Source organism: Protobothrops mucrosquamatus, unplaced genomic scaffold (genome assembly GCF_001527695.2).
Source record: "Protobothrops mucrosquamatus isolate PMUCROS unplaced genomic scaffold, P.Mucros_1.0 scaffold_256, whole genome shotgun sequence".
In the NCBI taxonomy this organism is placed as follows: domain Eukaryota; kingdom Metazoa; phylum Chordata; class Lepidosauria; order Squamata; family Viperidae; genus Protobothrops; species Protobothrops mucrosquamatus.
In genome coordinates, this window is record NW_015386332.1 from 124,772 (window position 1) to 138,812 (window position 14,041).

General features: G+C 35.4%; 1 protein-coding gene across 1 annotated transcript in view; it reads left to right on the forward strand.

Annotated features, from left to right (window-relative positions):
- The window catches only part of FANCL (FA complementation group L), a 42,280-nt gene that overhangs the window by 26,315 nt on the left and 1,924 nt on the right, over positions 1-14,041 (forward strand). Inside the window, exons 8-11 of the mRNA XM_015831344.2 lie at positions 7,807-7,957; positions 8,862-8,945; positions 12,401-12,446; positions 12,525-12,606. Of these exons, the coding sequence (XP_015686830.1) occupies positions 7,807-7,957; positions 8,862-8,945; positions 12,401-12,446; positions 12,525-12,606 (363 nt within the window). The remainder of the gene's footprint in view (positions 1-7,806; positions 7,958-8,861; positions 8,946-12,400; positions 12,447-12,524; positions 12,607-14,041) is intronic.

The following is a 14,041-nucleotide window of genomic DNA, read 5'->3' on the forward strand; positions in this document are numbered from 1 at the left end:
AGGAGGGGCCTCACCACCGCCTCTTTAAGGGCCGTGGGAAAGGCACCCTCCCCCAAAGAAGCGTTAACGATTCCCTGAAGCCAGGCTCGTGTACCCTCCCGAGCCGCCAGTACCAGCCAGGAGGGGCACGGATCCAGCAAACATGTGGTTGCATTCAGTCTCCCCAGGACACTGTCCACGTCGTCAGGAGTCACAGAGTTAAGGGCGGTATGTTGTCTTCCAGGTACAAAGATGAAAGATGTGGCAGAAAGGCTTACCAAAATAATCAAGCTCACCAATTATTATCCCTTTCTACTCTTTCATGTTGGGACAAATTAAACAACAAAGAGCCTGAAAACAATATCAAGGGACTTATGAATAGTTAGACAGGAAAGCCAAACAGGAGGACAGATGATGTTCTCATCTGTACTTACTATGAAAGGTCAACTTCCAATTGGGGAATAGAGGATTCTAGAAGTAAAATGCTGGCCCAAAGGATGGTGCCATACAGAGAACTTTGGATTCCTAGACCATGGTTTACATTACCTAGTGCAGTGGTGGTGAACCTATGGGACGGGTGCCAGACGCGGCACTCGGAGCCCTCTCTATGGGCACATGTGCCGTTGCCCCAGCCTTGTTTCTCCCTGTGACCCCCTCCTCTCCAGCAACTCCCCTGAAGGAGAGTCGCCCTTGAGGGTGGCCCACACGGAGCAGCGCAGCCAAGGACATGGCAGCCAGGCAGCGTAGACAAGACTCTGCCCTCACACCCCATCATGCAGTTGATGCTGCAGGGCGCGGGTAGAGGGTGTGGCCGCCATAGCGCTGCTGGGTTGCCTGGGCAATCTGCGGTGGGCCCTGGAGGTGGTGAGTGGTCCTGTGGGCAGGCGGAGCGGGGGATGGGCAGAGCGGGGGATGGGCAGGGGGGTGGAGTGGGGGCAGGGCCAGTTTTTGGGCACTCGGTCTCTAAAAGGTTCGCCATCACTGACCTAGAGGAAAGGCTTCTGGCAGGGAATGGACTACACCTCACAAGAACTGGGAAGAATGTGTTTGGAAAATATTTGGCTCAGCTTATCCAAAGGGCTGGGTGCATTATCAAGAGCATATTGTCCAGATTATTTGCAGTAGCTGTTTCACTTAAATTTTGTAAATGAGTTTAATATTTCATAGTAAGTGAAATTTCCATTCATATGTCAATAATTCCACATTGTTGGTTAAAAAACCGGAATGATTGTCAGTGAATGTTAGATAGATTGTAGGATACAATGAGAAAGAATCTGAAAACTAATATATCAAATATCAAGGTAGTCATATTTGACAAAGAAAAGTGACTGAACAATTGCAAGTTACATGTAAATAGCAAAAAACACAGCAAGTAGATTTGTCCATCTTACCAGACATTGGCAAAAGATAAGAAAATTGAGACTTTGTTAGACAAATGCTAGTAAAAGGATAGTAGATAAAATGTGATCCATTGCAAGGAATGAATGAGTAAGTATCAAATAAGTGAAAACAAGTGAGTGTAGTGAGTCATGCTTATTTTTGGTTTGCTATTTCTTACTCCTTTTTTGCACTTTGCATGGCATCACTTATGCCCAAAGGGATGTATGTATATTCAGGTTGACTTTTCCCCCCAAAATTAAGAGATTCATATGTTCAGTGAGCTATTTGTTGGCAGATTTTCATTTGTTCTTAGTATTTTGTGTATTCAGCATATATTTTCTAATATTTGATGGGTATTTAATTCTAACAATTGTAGGTCATCCTAATGAAAATGTTGACAAGATCCTTAACTCAAGGAGGACAAATGTCAAAATTAGAATACTAGCACAGAACTTGTTTTAAAAGAATCTAAATAGATTTCACATACAGTAATTGATTTTCTCCTAACATCTGTTTCCCATTTTGTGTTCCTCTAGTACTTTTGGATTCAAAGCTTGATGGTGGTTCTCCCCCCCTCTTGCTTTTTATATAATAATAGACATGGCTTTATGGCGTCTGTATTAAAAATGGGTAATTTTCCTTATGGTCCCTGTCTTCCTGCTGGGTTGATAATGTTTTGATGTATTTTTCTTGTGCTCTGATGAGAGGTCTGCTGCTGCTGCTCTGACATATTCATTTGGATGAATAATTATAACGTGCACAATGTCAAGCTGAAGATGGTAGGGTTTTGTGCATCATGACAAGCCTAGTAGCCAGTGCAGGTGTCTCACAGCAGGATCAGCAGCAGCCAGTGGATTCTGGTGGCAGAGGAGACATTTTAAAATAGTCAGAAATCAGCACAAGGGCAAGGCTGCTGCCATTGTTCCAGTTGCCATACATACAAAGCTTTCCAGTGACAAGTCCCAGTACAACTACTTACTTCAGTTACAGACTTTCTTTTGTCTAATTAGCAAAATTCATTTGCTGTCTGTTTCATTTTTTAAAATGTCCAATTACTGCAGGTATTTATTCATGGGTTAAGGCACTGCCTTTTCCTTTGAATTATTAGTCAAATTATTTCTACTAAAATACATAAAACTGGATTTTCTAAAGAAGCATGGAGGATTTCTATCTTTGATGACTAAGTCTTCAGTGAAATTATTGAATATTAAATCAATAATATATACAACATATCTGACAGCTGGAGATATTTAATTGAAATCTGGTATTAATTTTTTTGGTCAATCTGTGAAACAGGAAGGATACTGGAGAAAGGGTTCCAGCTCAAGTAAATGACAAAAAGAAATAGTTTTTCAAGCAAATGTGAAAAAAGAATAAATTAATAGCGATCTTGAGGGTTATCTAATCCATATTCTTGCTTTGTTAGGACTTGTTTAGTACAGTATATTTTTCTTTTGTTTTTGTTTTACTTAGTGTTCTAACCAATGTAGTGGATAATCCCTATCTAGTAAGTGTTTTGCACCATTATTTATTTTAAAAGAATATTAATTTCCACATAAGCTTCTGTCTGTGTACCTTTAGCTTAAGTTATGTGGCTTAGTATCCAAAAGAAGTATGCAAATCATGGAAGCATTCACAGATTAATGGATTGTGAAGCTGTTTAAGATGTTCTAATGAATATGTTGGTAATAGCAGCTATATCTCCTAACATTGATTTTTAAAGTAAGCTTAGATGGAAAAGCTGTTTTTTTAAAAAGTTAAACTTTTCAATATTAAACTTTTGGAATAGTCATTCATCTAGTAATATGCCATTCAGCTTGGAAGCAAGATGTAGTAGAGTGGCTTCTACATAGTTGAAGACTTTCCTCAAATAAATTTTAAATAGAAGAGAGGTTTTTTTTAAAAAAAAACAAAACACCAAAATTATCATAAAAGAAATTGTTCATTTATAAAATGCTGATGGAAACTGAGCCAATAAACCTTTGACCGTGCTGGGAACTGCAATTGCAGCATCTCTGAAGGGCACCAAATTGAAAAAATAGTAGTGGTGGACAAGAGCTGAACAAATAGAAATCATGCAGGAGTGTGAATTTGTTAGTTCAGTCCAAACCAGTCTTGTCTTGTCTCAGAGAGGAATTGCTATAAATCCTAATTATTTTGATGGCCCTTTGGGTGCATTTTATGGCTACATTATAACTTTTGAAATGTGAGCATACATTAAAGAAATTTTAAAAATCCAAGTAAAGGGACCATCTCCTGCCTGTTTTTTTCTACCCACCTAATCTAGTCCAGCAGGAGGGGCATGGTCCAGGTTCCATCTGCTAAGGCAGTGGTTCTCAACCTTTTCAATGCCGCGAACCCCAACCGGTCGTAAGTCGAGGACTAAACCGGTCGTAAGTCAAGGACTACCCAACCGGTTGTAAGTTGAGGACTTTCCCTGCCCGGGAGCGCCGCACATGCGTGGTTCCGCCCCCTGCGCCGGCTGAGGCGTAGCTGGCAAGCGGCAGAGACGGAGCAGGCTGACCAACAGCTGGCCCATCCCAAGGGAGGTAAGGCACCCGCCGGAAAAGGGAAAAAAAATGGCGGACAGCCTTGCTTGGCGACCCCCGTGAAATGGTCGATTGACCCCAAATGGGGTCGTGACCCATAGGTTGAGAACCGCTGTGCTAAGGGGTGTCAGCTGACAATGTCCAGGCTTTTTGTGCAGTGGTATCTGCACTGTGTCATTCTTCTGGAGATTAGATTGGGATGTCAGGTTTCCAGAAGGCCTTGAAGACTTGACTTGGTGCTCAAGCCTGGGGCCCTAAATATGTGCCCAAGATGATAGTGGTTCAAGTAAGCAGCGATATACATGATGTTAAAATTTCATCAATTCATACATCCATGCTGGCAAATTATATATGAATTCTTTCCAGAATCAAAGTGCTAAAATTTGATGACATGATTTTCTAGTTTTTTAATATAAAGAAAGAGTAAGCAGAATTGATATATTAAATCTACAATAAGGAAAATCAGTGCTGTGCAACATGTCCCCTGAGCCACATATATGCCATCCTCAGCATACTGGAGTGATGGTGATGTTATTCATTCAGTTGTGCCCGATTCTTGGCGATTCTATGGGCCGGATCTCTCCACATCTTCTGATCTTGTACAACTTATTTGAGTTTTTCTATGCTAAGCTGGTGTCAGCTTTCATGGTGTCCAGCCACCATGTTTTTTGATGGCCTGGTTTCCTTTTACCACTAATTCTTCCAAACATAATTGCTTTCTCCAGTGAATTCCTCTGGATGACAGGGCCACAGTAAGTGAGATGCAGTTTCATGATTTTGCCTTCTAGTGACATGTTTGGTTTTTTGCTCTCATATTGGAATAATGCCATTGAACTTTGATGGTAAAGTAATCAAAATTTCTCTAGTGTGTTTCTTCCCTCAACCCAAAAATAGAGGATACTAATGTTAGTGAGCGATCCTTATGAGGCAACCACTCCTGTCCTATGGTGGCTGCTATATCTTTGCTAGTTTAATGCCAGTTACTGGCATTCTCTTGAGAGATAATGTTGAGGGAGAAGAGGACATGAAGTTTTGTTGTTGTTTTGTAAGTGACCACCAGGGCATCTATTTCAGCTTTTCATATTTTTTCAGCTTTTTAGGAACCAAAGTCCTAGCATTATTCATAAAAACTAAATTTTTGAAAATCAGTTTCAAAAATGGCAACTTCAGACTATTTTTAAAGCATTCAAGGTAGTTTGCCTTCCAGAAGTTCTTGCTCCTATTCTAATCATCTTTGAATTTATAGAAAAAAAATCTTTCCGCCAAATTGCCCCCTTCCGTTGTTGTAATGTTCCACTTGTGACCAAATTGTTTCTTGCAGCATTCTTTAAAGATGCCCATTTGTTTGTTCCATAAAATAAGAATAGATGTTGAGAAAACGGTTAGGTTGCTTCAGATTTCTACCCTTGGACTACTTTTTGGTTTTGCTTTTTTTCCCCCTCCATTCATTCAGAACAGATTCTCAGAGGCTGCCTGGACAAATCCCCACAGTTTTCTACATGAGGTTTTTCAGAAGTGTTTGCCTTTGCCTCCTTTCTAGGGCTAAGAGATAGTCACTGGCCCAGAATCATCCAGTATGCTTTTGCCCAAGGCGGGACTAGAGCTCATCTTTCCCAGTTTCTAGCCTGATGCCTTAACCAAACTTGCTTCTCAAATTTGCTTATCATTGAATTTAACATACAGGTGAACATTTTACTCCTGTTACCAGTATGCTCCCTAGAACTATGGGGGCAAAATAAAAAAAAGTGAATGTAGGATCCTGCATGCTTTGAAATGATTGGACTGCATGCAGATATAGTAAATGGAGTGGAACGTCCTGAAGTAGAAAAAGAACAGAAAAGTTCTTTATCCTATTCCGGCAATCTACTCCATTTATATGAGAATTCATGAAATGTCTATACCTTTTCTAGAATTAACTTGCAAGTTTTGTGGATTTTCCTCTTGCTGTGCCTTATTTTAAAATATAATGTCTTCAGTAGAGCTTCACTTGCATCACTGTTTTAGAGAAATGCACATAGTTATTTTCATGTTAATTTCAGTGGGAGGGACATTGTATATCAAAGGTTATTCACTGCCTTGAGATAAAGTTAAGGGGCAACTATAAATATGCTAAGTAAATAATGCTTTCTATCTTAAAAATCATAAGGCAGTAGATTGGCTTAACTATTTCATTATTGAATCTCTTGCCATGGAACACATGTAAATTGTTTAAAGGGAATATGTACAGAAATGATCTAATTGAAGTGTAAAATTAGGAATAAATTCTTTATAATTTGCATGACAAAGTAGTGTAAATGTTTTTAGCATAGAGATTCAGATATGCATATGGAAAGGCAACTACAACATCAGTGAAACATGCAAATAAGATCAGATGAGCAGATCACTCTAAGATTTTGCTACCTTTCAAGGAACATCACTGAAAAATTGCAATTAGTATTAAAATTAATTGGATTTCAAAATTCTAATCCCCTGGTGTCTCTTTATTTTTACTAAAAATTCCTTTGAATTCCCTAAAGAAAAAGATAAAAATGGCTATTAAAAGGATTTGTGTGTATATGAGGTAGGAAAATGTAAAAAATCAAAATGGAAAGCAACTGTTGCAAGTACCAGAAAATTATGCTATTAATTTAAGTGTCATCAGAGCACAAAAGATCACATTCCAAGACAGTGTGAAAATTATTAAAATACTGGAAATAATAGTACTTAAGATGAAGATATTATGCTGTAAGATCTGGTTAAGTGACTGACACTATTATATCACTTCAGGTATTATAAAAGTAACAAAATGCTTTTAAAGATAATAAGCGTTACATTTTGAGATTGGCAGTATTCACACTTTTCTGCTTAAGTGCTTTCTCACTTTAATATAATTTAATAACAGCGGGGAGAATAAATCCAACATGTTCTTCTCAAGCTCTGTCCTTCCTTTTAAAAATATTTTTAAAGTGTGTAAAATCTCAAAAACTCACCTGAGCAATTTTTAAACCATCCACAACTTATTTTTTTGACATTTTGAAGAAAATGGATGAAAAGATCCAAGTTTGTATATTCCTCAAAAAAGTATAATTTTTGCTTTGCTTATTAAACACATTCCACTGCTAAAACACTAAGCTTTTTTCTGCTGTAACTGTGGGAAAAAGAAGTTTGGTGTTTTGGAGATGTGCATGCTATACAATTTTCCCCTGTTAATCCTGGATTTCAGGATCTCTGTTTATTTAAAATGTTAGATTTAATGAAGAAAAATTAGAAAAATAGGCCCCCATTTAAATATAATTTTAAATAGAGACATAGTAGATTTGCAATACATTTTTTTAGATGTTTTAGCACTTCAAATTACTTGGAATTTTGCATGTGAATGATTTTTAGATGCTTTGCAAAAATAAAGGTGCAGGTTACTTCCTTAATAATTCACAGGTATTCTTCATTAAGTACAAAAGAACCTATTTGTTACATGATTGTATTCTGAATAGTTTTAAGTTTAAATGTAAAAAATTAGAAATATTTTAAAATACATTTAAAAGGTAAATCTTTTTAAAAAGGGATTGAAAGATTAATTTATATATATATATATTTCAAAATTTGGATTGCTAACAAAGAATTAAGGGAGTACTGGGATAGCTATTTCTAACCTTATTTGGTTTCATCAGCCAGACATACCCTTCTGAGATTCGAACCTGGGCTGTCTGCATGTTAAGCAGAGATGTTAGCCACTAGGCCACAGGCTCTTTCTCGCTTTGTTAGCTACAAGAGACTTTATATATAACACATTATGTATAATTGTAATATATGTTTTATAATTGCTAGATTTTGAAAAGTTGAAACAATTAATAAACAGTACTTCTGTATTGCTTTGTTAAAGGCCGCTTATAATATTTCTTACAATTTCCTTCCATACTAGAGTTCCTTACTGAGCATTCACAGTCAGTTCTTGGCAGCATTAGAATCACTGAAGGAGTTTTGGGATGTTTTAGATGAAATTGATGAGAAGACCTGGGTCCTTGAACCAGAGAAACCCACAAGGAGCTCCACTAGGCGAAGGATTGCAATTGGTAAGAATAAAAAAGACAACTGCATAGGAACTTTAGCAGTTAAGCAAGATAAACAAAACTTTAAGAAATCATGTTTCTACAAAAAATGCTTTTTTGTCCCATTACACATAGCATTTCAAAATTTAGATTATGGCTTCACTGAGGGAGAAACCTCTCCTTCTTCCTGGTATTATGGTTTATGTATTATATAAAGTTAAGTAACCTTAATAGTAATAACAACTGTTTACAGAGCCTCTCAAACTGTGGGTCATAATTTGCAGCTGGTTTATATTCCACTTTTTTTTTGGGGGGGGGGAGAGTGTCTTTTTTTTTTTAAAGGTTATAGAAACAAAGTAGTCATCTTATCAAACAATTGCCCTCTCCTGCTTTGCTTGGACAAAATTTATCCCCTCTAGTCCACTGAAACTAAGCTATGACTATTTTCTTCAGCAAACCTTTCATTTTGGAAGATACATACATATACCATATCAGCTACTTTTTCAGATCAGTTTTTATAGCACAGAAGGAAAGGTTTCCTAATATACCCACCACATGTGATTTTTTTTATGAATACCTGAACTAACTATATTAAATTACTGGGTTTTTATAGAAATACATGCATTTAAAATGTACTGAAATATGTTTAGTTAATTTAATTGAAAAATGACTTCAAATAATCAGTATTAAGAAATAAAAAGGAAGAAGTAGGTAGAAAGGTCAAGTCAATCTGGACTTGTTAGATACTAATGTACTAAAATCTAGTCAGTTTTAGAAGTGGTAGATAAGTATTTTGAGTTCAAGGGTAGAATTGTAATTGTTGTAGTTTTGGAATACTGTGCACAGCATCTGTACAATTAAGAATAATGCCTTTTCCTAAAAAAAATAGACTGGATAGCTATAATACTGTTTTGTCTGTCTGTTTCAGGAAGCAACATTTCACTTAATATAGAGGTAGATCCCAGACACCCCACCATGCTTCCTGAGTGTTACTTTCTTGGAGCTGACCATGGTAGGATGGCTTCTCTTTCAAATATTTTCTGTTGCAGTGTCTAATATTTTATGCTAGTATAGTTGATCTTGATGTATGGTAAACTGAATGTACTTGTTTCAGGCAAGCAATACAGAATAACATCATTGAACATATTTTTTTTTATAAAAGTTCCTATATATTGTTCAGAAAATCATTAAACATTCAATATATAAAGCAATTTTGGATGCATTTAGATACAAAATAATAGATATGTGCAGAACATGTTTTGTAAAGTGTTAATACATCACTTCTCAAGCCACAGTAATAGCAGAACTGCAGAACAACATTGGGAATATAATTATGACTGGAGGGAAGTGGATGGCTCCCTGCCACTAAGCTTAATTTCTATGTCCAGGTCTTTTTTTTTCTTGATGAATTTTTTATATTTATTTGCAAACTTAAAATATAAACGCCAGACAAAAGGAAAACCTATGTAAGAACAAAGCAAAACTAAATAAGACAAAGAAAAAATGTGCATAAAACACAAACATATATTGTCCCCCCCAGTTGAATACTGATAAATATATTTCAGCAATAGTAACCCCCACCCCACCTCCACCCCTTGCAAAACCGGCCTACAACGTTATGAACTTCAACAACTCTGTTTACCAATTTGATGTGGCATCTATCTATTATATAAAGAAAAATAGTTAACAGGTAAATTCAAAAACAAAGTTAAACTTCAAAGCCCTTCAAATCTATTATTCTATTTAACTCGCAGAAAATCCACAAAGGCTTCTGATCTACCATGAACCACTGCAATAATCTCTGATCCATCTAGGATCAAATATCCTCAATTGATTCTTAATGATAAAACTTTTCCTTAAAAATTTAACTGGAATCTTTCCCAACAATTGCATCTCATTCCTCAAAGTCATACATCTCTTGTTTTAAATATCTCCACAGGGGTGCTTTTTTTTTCCTTGAGGAGGGAAAAAAAAACATTTCGCTTCTCACCCAAGAGAATTTTCTTCTTCTACCTGAAGGAAAAAACAGTCCAGTTGCCTTTTGAAGAAAAAAAGCACCTTTGAGACAACTATGACCTGGATAACTGAGAATCTCCACAGACACTCCATAGCATTTGTTGTTCAGAGAATCTTTCTATAAGTTGAAATGCAACATCTTTTGGCAATTGTTTCCTGATTGGATATAAGTTCATTCCCCAATCTCCCATCAATCTTCTTAAGAAAGTCCAATCCATCATTCATCAATTCTGTCATTTCTAAGTCTTTTGAATTTGTGCCTTTCTCCAACAAGCCTGCAATTTTCAAACCTTTTCCTTCAAATCTGCCAGCAAAAAGTTAGATTTCAATCCATCTGATTTTAGCTCTGGTTTAACTAATGTTGTTTGTATCTGAGTGCCATTGGGTTGATTTAAAACTTGTTAATTTAATCAAAGCTTTTATCCAAGTTTTCAAGCAGAACTTGTATGTTGAAAAGTTTTTTTTCAAAGGCTTTCTGGAGGTCTTTATCATTAAATTGATTTGGCTCTCACCTTTCTTTTATATCTTTTTATGGAACTTGTAAGGAATATATGATATGTAATATTCAAAATCCTTATTTTTTTGTTTACATTTTTAATATTTTTAATCTAAAACTCTCATAAGTGAGCTTTCACAGCAAAACACAAAATAGTTCCGCTTAAGGAGAGAACTAGATGTACTATAACAAAATGACCACAGAAAAAAATGAAACATTTCCCACAATAAAAAGTGAATTAAAAATAAAGTTCCCAACAGAAGTTGAAAGAAATAAGACCAGAGTTTTAAAAAACTAATAGAATACAAAATCCTTGTAGTAAAAATCCGATGTAAATGTAAATCAAATCAGATCACTTTCACTACCCTGGGAGAGTCCTCCCACTGTTGATGGCAAAAGCGAAAGTGACCCACAACTCCAAAGTAAAGCAATAAAAAGACGCAAAAAAATCACGTTAAATCCAGCAAAGGGTTATTGAATAAATCAGCCTTCAACCTGTCAGTTAACAGTTGGAAGATGTAAGTCAGAAAGAAAAAGAAAACTTCAAATGTGCAATTAAAACTGAGAAAAGTCTTAGCTTTTGCTTGTATAGACCTACATCTTTAGAAACACATCAAGTTTGGGTGAAAACCAAACAAGTGGAAAAGCCTCCACAGTCTTAATTCTTATTTATCGTCTCTCTTTCTCTACACTCCAAGTTTAAAGAAGATAGAAACCTTACGTGTGTGTTCAGGTCAAACCCATAATCCTTCCAAGTATTCTGAACTACTTTTTTCTCCTCCTTCTAAATGTATTACTAGGGCTTGCATCAAAGATGGGCAGAATATAGGCCACTCAGGATCTGCTACTTATTTAGATCATTAAATGATTTATATGACCCAGGAAGGCACTTAACATATTTTAAGCAAGAAGTGATTCTTTGGCATCATTTAATGCAGATTAATTATATCATAAATGTTGAGAGGTCTGTGAATGCATTCTTGATTTGTAAATTAGCACATTAGTGAACCACAAGAATTTAATTTTTTAAAGCACACATGTATAGGAATAAAAGTAAGCTATGCAAAACAATTCTTTCAATCTTTATCCACAAAATTGTTTCTCTCAAGGGACAGTTCTTATGATTCTAATGGGGCCATTTTAGTTTTTGCCCCTTGTTCCCATTGTAGAGCACTGTTTTAATGCAAGGATATTTGTCTTTTCTATCTGTCTTTTATCATTAGACAGATCAAAAGCAAATTGATTATTCAGTTCTTGTATAAAGGCAGCAATAAGTTCACAGAATTGAGAAGCCTAAATTACCTAGATGTTTTATCAAGATCAGAGGTGCTTCTTTAGTGGGATTGTGCAAACTTCAGTGGGATGATTTGATCAAATTATTTCTCTAAAATATTTCCCTGAAAAATTTCCAGTTCATGTGGAGAAGCCACTTGGCTTCAAGCAAAATAGCCATTCAAATCAGATTGGCTGAGTGAAGCTCTGGAACAAGTTGAAATTAATTTGGAAAAAGCTACAGAAACAGAAATCTGATATCTAATGCAAGCAACAGAAAACCCTTGAAAATCAAGATAATTTATTCAAACCAACTCTTACACATGTACAACATTGTGTAGAGATATTGAAGAAAATGAATATTGAAGATGTTATGATGCATGTGCATTAAAATTATATAGTGGTGTCATTCTTTAGTTTGAATTTGAATTATTATTTAATTTATAACTTGTCTTATGAAGTCAGCTGCTCTGTGATTCAACATGAGAAAAGTTGTATATGAATGAAAAAAAGACATTCTTAATCATGAATCCATTTTCTGCAAAATTAGGGAACCAATTATAGATGAACTATAAAACCACCAATTCTGAACTATAGAACCACCACTCCTTCATGGATTAGATATTCTGAAAAATAATGTTTTCTTGTGGAAAAATGTAAACTTGTGCATAATTTGTTTTCAGTGGTAAATCCGTTGAAAATCAAGCTGAATAGCAATATACATATGTGGTAAGTATATCTGCTTGTAAATATGTTTAGTTAATAATTTAATTAAAATAATTGTAATAGTATTTCCTCCTTTTTTAGGAACCCGGAAAATAGTTTGTTAAAAAATTTAAAAGAGATTTTGGAAATTGATTTCCCATCTCGAGAAGCTCTAGAAAAAACTGTAAGTTATTTCATACTTTCTCTGCTTGAATACTAGAGATTCGGAAATAAAACAACTATTTCTCAAAGAGAATGTACGTGATTAAAAATGTTTACTTGTACATGGGGACTATTCTATATATAGGAAGGTCTTGTAGAGTTGTTTGGTATCAGAATTAATTTTAAATGTAATAAATTTAATGCAAGATATAAAAAAATCTGTGCAGGTGAGAAGGTGCACTAAGCTCAGAAAGAAGTTTGCATTCTTCCATCAACCTACCTGCCCATTTTGTTCTATCCTATTTTGGAAAATTCTGAGAACAGGCTAAATAAAATACAATCTACCGTATTTTCCGACGTATAAGACGACTGGGCGTATAAGACGACCCCCAACTTTTCCAGTTAAAATATAGAGTTTGAGCGAGAGAGGGGGGGGGGAGAGAAAACTTGATGAGTAATATGCCAAACCACATGTGTAAAGGAATAAAATAGAATACCCGTATTTTCCGGCGTATAAGACGACTGGGCGTATAAGATGACCCCCGCCTTTTGAGATTTTCAGGGTTTAGAAAGTCGTCTTATACGCCGGAAAATACGGTATTTATGTTGGGCAGCTGTGCAGGAAGGCCTGTGGACTTTAAAAATCCATAAACTTCTAACAGGATAAAATGCATCTTAGTTCCTGGAGTTGGCCTCCTATTCAGATTTATTCTTCGTATGTGCTCACAGTGAATGATAATAAATAATAATAATAATAATAATAATAATAATAATAAATGGGAAGAATACAATTTCTTACTTGCCTGTAGAATGTCAGGTTTGTGAATGCTCTGACTAGGTGTAATTTTGGAATATATTTTCATGTTGTTTATTCATGGAGAATTTGTTATATCTTGCACATACATATTATATGTGACACTATGCAATAATACATTGGTAGGTTACTGTAATTTGAGAGCTTTCATATCACCTAATGCCCTTTCCTATAAAAAGATGTATACATCAGTTGAGAAAGGAATTGCTTGAGATTAATCAAAGCTCCATTTGAATCTTTATATGCTATGATTTCCTATCTTCAGTCTACTAATAGAAAATCTGTAGTAGAATATCATAAAGGCAATATTTATCCATGTATCCTGCCTTGGGTCTTGTTGTTTTTATCATCCTGTGAGTGATAAAACCTAAAGCTAAGCTGATTGAAAGATCTTAGTTAATTAAAGAAGAATACAAAAAGTTAAATTTGCATGCAAATAAAACACTGGATAGGAAAAAAGAATACTTATTTCTAGATGGCCTCTGGTGATGCATATATATCTACTATCTTAAAAAAGAAACACTGTCTCATCTAAAATGGTGACTACTATATACAAGTTTTATAAATACTGATTAAAACATTTAAACTTGCTTTAAAAGACACAATTAATTAGAAACAGTAATGTGTGTTTTAACCAATTAAG